This window comes from Silene latifolia, chromosome Y (assembly GCF_048544455.1).
Source record: "Silene latifolia isolate original U9 population chromosome Y, ASM4854445v1, whole genome shotgun sequence".
Classification (NCBI taxonomy): Eukaryota; Viridiplantae; Streptophyta; class Magnoliopsida; order Caryophyllales; family Caryophyllaceae; genus Silene; species Silene latifolia.
In genome coordinates, this window is record NC_133538.1 from 439,431,176 (window position 1) to 439,437,043 (window position 5,868).

The window sequence follows — 5,868 nt, forward strand, 5'->3', positions numbered from 1 at the left end:
GTCGCAATATGGTGACGACAAGACACCCATAATCTTAATATTTGAAAGATTTTGTAGTTGAAAAAAAAAAGTACAATATGAGTAAATCGTAGGGTTTTATAGGGAGTATGGATAATCGTAGGATTAGGTTGGCGGGAGAATTAGGCGGGAATTTTTCAACAAAGTTGCTTTAAATTAAAACTAATTAAAAGTAAATTAGGGAGAAAACCTTCCAACTTCCACCGTAAATAGTAGGTTTTATTTTTAAAATTAAAAATAAAATATGAGTAAAAATTAAAAATAATTAAAAGTAAATTGAGACTAACCTTTCAACTTCCACAGTCAAAGTTGTTCAACACAGCAAACTCTAAGTTATCATCAATTCCATCGCCTTCATCTTCTCAAAACAACCTTCATCATTTTAAAATGTCGAATAGTTTTGATTTAAATGCTCTGTATATCGAGGAGGAGGGAGAAAACGAAATCATTGACGAGAATGACACAACCACTGAATCGTTATGGCATGCAGCACATGTTCTGGAAGGTAATGAAGACAATCAACCAGCTATTGAGCCTACGGTTGGTGCGTAATTTGATTCAGGGAAACAGTTTGCCGCTTTCTGTTTTACTTACGCTTATAAGACGGGGTTTGAACTTCATGTTCGTAGTAGCCAACTTTTGGCTCCCTTCAAGGAGCAGGGGGTACGTCGAAACGGAGTTAGGGATAAAGAACCGCGATTCCACATGATGAACAAGATTAGGCTTATGTGTTCAGAGGGCAATACGATGAAGAAAAGCTGGTGTATAACACTATGTAAAATGTATGTGTTTGGGAAATTAAATCACGACACTGGGAAATTTGTAATTTATACTTGTGATTTGGTACATAATCACGATTTGAATCCTGAAGTTAGTCGGCATGTTGTCAATTATAGGCACATAAGCGAATATTTCAAGACCAGGTTGATGTTGAACGATAGAGCTGGCATACCAATTACCCGGAACTTCAACACATTAGTTAGGGAGGTTGCAGGGATTCATAATCCACATTTCAATGGGCAGGACGCGAGAAACTTCATCAACAGTGAACGTCGCAAAAGTAGGTTTCGTGGTGACGCTAAAGAGGTCTTAATTTATTTCGAGGGCTTGAAAGCGCAGAATCCAGATTTTTACTACACTGTTGAAAGAAACGCGGATAATAAGCTGTTGAACATTTTATGGTCTGATGCACGATGTCGTGCTATGTACAAGGCTTTTGGTGACCCATCGTCGTTCGATAGTACATTCCAAAGCAACAGGTACCAGATGCCTTTCTGTCCATTCGTTGGAGTTAATCATCATGGCAGTACAATATTATATGCAGCGGCTTTAATTTCATACGAAGACACCGAGTCATTCGAATGGGTGTTTGAGAAGTGGATGGAATGTATGGGGAGAGCTCCGATCGTCTTATTAACTGATCAATGTAAAGCAATGGAGGGGGCAATCAAGAAAATGTTCCCGGAGACTAAACATAGATTATGCCATTGGCATATTCTTCAAAACGCGGATAAGAATTTAAAAGACCACCCACAATTTCCTCAGATTGATAGATATTTGCGTACGCTTGTGCACGAGAGTATCACGGAGGAGGAACTGCAGGATATGTGGGACGATTTCATGGAAAAATACAACTTGCGACGTAACAAATGGTTGATGGGTGCATGGGATATGAGACAGCGGTGGATGCCTGGTTTTTGGAAAGGCACTTTCTGTGCGGGTATGTCTTCTACTCAGAGGAGTGAACAAACAAACAGATTTATTAAAACGTACATGAGCATAGAAACCGGCCTGATGCAGTTCATGAAGCAGTACGAGGATGCCATAGAGAAAAAGGTGGAGGACGAGAAGGTCAATAACGCCAAAGATATTAAGAGCCCACTTAAATGGGATCCCCTAATATTATTCGAGGATATCTTTAGTAAGGTCTACACAAACAGTAAATTCGGAGAGGTGAAAACTGAGGTATATGGTTGTATAAGCACCAACGTCGAAACTCTTCCAAATAGTTTGGGTTTCGTCAAGAAGTTTAGGGCCACATCAAAAGTGACAGAAGTATTTTGGAAGAAAGATCAAAGACATTTTGAAGTGAATATTGACACAATAACTGGTGAGTATAAATGTGGTTGTAAGATGTTTGAATTTAGAGGTATCTTATGTCGCCATATCATGAAGTGTCTTGATGTGTTGGACGTAAAAGGTATCCCAGACAAATACATATTGGATCGCTGGCGCAAGGATTTGGTTAGAGGATACGAAAACATTCGGGTTGGCTATTATAACTCGGATGAGTCAGAACGTGTTAAAAGGTCTCTTGAGATAACGGTGAAAAATGATTACATTAAGAGGTTGGCTATGCAAAGTGAAGGGTCTCCTGCCATTTATAATAGCAGAACCGATGAACTAATCAAAGAGTTGGAGGCTCATGCTGGGATACAGTCTATAGATTCCTTTGCGGCAGGTGGAGTTTTCTCAAAAATGTGGGGTCGTAGGAGAATACGACCTAGGGAGACTATCATAAACACACCTCAATAAGAAGGTGACATTAGAGACCCCCCCGACAAGCGAGGGAATGGCAGAAGACGTATCGTAAGACAGACAAAGAGAAGGAGAAAGTCAAATGACGATGATCCGACGACCACTACGCTCCCCCCAAATACGAACTCAACCCGACATGTTGCAAACGATGATGGTTCATCCTTTCTGAGTGGCTTTAGTGGTACACAAAATACTCCACGTTTTACAGCGTCACAAAATACTCCGACGTTCTCCCAATCACAACAGACTCCACAATTTAGGTCACAATATTCAAATTCTCAATATTCTCAATATATATATATATATATATATATATATATATATATATATATATATATATATATATATATATATATATATATAAAAAATCTGGTTGAAACGTTGTGGATGCGCCACGTGTCAACTCAACCTTAAATACACATATTAATTACAGCTGAAATTAAATACAAACATAATAAATGTTGTATAAATCTCAGCAAAATATTAATTATAATTTAATAAATTCTATTATAAAATTATATTAAATAATTACGGTGATTTGATTCTAAATTTACTAAAAAGTTATTTTGATAAAAATTCTAAAATGTAAATAATTACGTTCATTGTGAAAAATGCTTTCAATTGAGTATAATTTTCATTATATTTATTGAAATATTTATTTTGATGTATAGAGATGATTAAAGTGAGTGTCTCACAATGTTTTACATTTACGTAAAAAAATATTTTGAGAAAGTTATAAAACTTAGACTATTAAATCCATTAAGAAAAATATATTTGGAAGAGTCGTTGTATATATTAAAAACACAACTTTAAAAAACTACTAAGAGATAAGTTTTTATAGTCTGGGAATGAAAAATAATTATATTGGACAAATTGAATACATATGAGATTTTGATAGGTTTCAATAGTGTGATAACGAGTATGTGTACGAGTGTGTATGTACATAGTGATCGTGAGTGCATTTGAATAATCAAAACAAAAGTAATGATTATTAAGTAATATAGTATTGAAAAAGTAGAAAACACGTTACATTTTTCTTTAATATCTTTAATTAAATATGTATAAGTCAAATGTAAAATATTGATTATGACTAACCAAATACTCCGTATTACTTTTAGTTAAATATTTTATATATTATCTTTTAAATACTTTGAAGTTAAATATCAAAAAATAATATTTGAGAAAGTTCAACCTATTATATTTACAGGTAATAAACTCTTAAACATCATTATATATAATTGTTTAACAAAACAAAAGGTACAAATTTCTCTTAGATATGTTTGACACATATCACATGCAAGACACAATCAAAACATTTGAATAAGTTGAGGTTGAACTCTATATGTTTGATAGATAAATGTCACATGTTATACATAAAAAATTAAAAATTACATAAAATTATGTTCACATCATTGTGAATAAATATTAATTGATTTGAGACATAAAGTATCGTGAAATGATATAATTTGAGAACTTATTGTTGATTGTTGTACTATTCGAATAAATTTTATTTTGATTAATATGATATTTCACGAGTCACAAATTTATTTATAAAACGCTGATCATGCATAATTAATTATCACTTATTAGTTTTAATTAAAACTCTTATGTATTTTATTTTAAAACATTGAAATTGAACCTGAAAATATTAAATTTGAGAAAAAATTATTTATAAGAGAAAATATCGAAGGTTATATGAATTATATAATTTTTCTTCAATTATAATCATAAAATATTAAAACAGGCCGCGCGAAACGCGGGATACTACCTAGTACTAATTATAGTCATAGGTTGTAAATAGGAAGTATGAATATTTTTTTGTATATCATTTGATTTCTTTAAACAAATAATGTATGATCAATCAAAATCAATGACTATTTTTCTTAATTCATTTTCACAGTATTGAGTTTATGTTTTCAAGTATTAGAATAGCATTCGGTTAACTTGTGCAAAATTATGCCAAAAAACAAAAAGAAAAATCCACAAGAGGATTCGAACACAAGACACTTAGTAAGGAAAGCATCAACTAAACCACTACACCCCCTAACTTATCCTGTCATATGTCCATCCTATATATATATATATATATATATATATATATATATATATATATATATATATATATATATAAGGGCCTTTTCACTTCTCGTCATGGATATTAGCAAATATAAATTAAAAAAATAAAATATTAATCAATTTAATTAAAATTTTAAAATAATGTGTATTAAAAAAAACATAACTTATTCATACCCACATAAGCAAAAAAAAAAAAGTACAATGAAAATTAATCATAAAAAAAAATTAATTTAAAATTTAAAATTTTAATAAAAAAATTTAATTTAAACAAATTAAATATTAAAACCAGTGTGTATAAAACAAAACATTAAGCAAAAAAAAAATTGCAAACGAAATTTAGATATAATTTAAAATAATAAATTTTAATAAAAATGTTAAATTTTAAACAAAATTTAAATATAAGACAAAAGAAAAGGTATTATATGAAAAAATATTAATTGAAAAAATTATTAAAAAAATTAACGCAAATAATGTATTTTCGTAAATACATAAACATACATATAAGGAATAATCATACCGTATAAAGAAATTAATACATTACGTATACTAAACCGTAGCGTATACAGGAGTGTGTACGTATATTAGAGGTATACATTAATATACGAAATATTTAAGGTATATATAAATACTAAAAATAATAAAAGGTATTAGTAATAAATAAGAGTTAAAAAAAAATTAGGAGAAAAGTTTTTTTAATTAATAAAATATATGTGATTACCGAGATACAATTAATATCGAGTAATTAATGAAGGAATTGAAGGATTAATTAGATTAAATCAGATTCTTTAACTTAGATAAGTGGCGCGTTATTATTGGTGGTGTATGAGGACCTCATACACTTGGTGTAACTCTAATATCTTCTATTGTTGTAAGTCAGTTCAGTAACTTAATGTAATAAGATTATCTTTTACTGGGAAACATCACAAGGTTGATGATCAACAGCCATGCAACAAATGTCATACTTCTCCCCAGAACTTTAGTGCCATGCAACAACTGTCACTCTTCTCTCTGAATTACGCACCATTATTACATTATTTCATACACTCCCACATTTCAAAATCCATCCCAGAGCAAAAAGTAGCTACTCTCTTCCTTCCGATCATTTATTTACATATAAAAAAGAGAAATAAATGAACAGGACGGAGTTAGTGTGTTATTAGTGGATTTTTATTATAGGACATTGCTATTTTTAGCACTCAATCTTTTACTAACTTTGTAACCTTCACATTATTTTTC

The 5,868-nt window shown here is 31.0% G+C and overlaps 1 protein-coding gene across 1 annotated transcript; it reads left to right on the forward strand.

Moving 5' to 3' along the window:
• Positions 1-405: 405 nt before the first annotated feature.
• On the forward strand, positions 406-2,553 carry LOC141632660 (protein FAR1-RELATED SEQUENCE 5-like). The gene is made up of 2 exons (XM_074445185.1): positions 406-523; positions 581-2,553. The coding sequence occupies exons 1-2, from the start codon at positions 406-408 to the stop codon at positions 2,551-2,553; spliced, it is 2,091 nt and encodes a 696-aa protein (XP_074301286.1).
• The last annotated feature ends 3,315 nt before the right edge of the window (positions 2,554-5,868 follow it).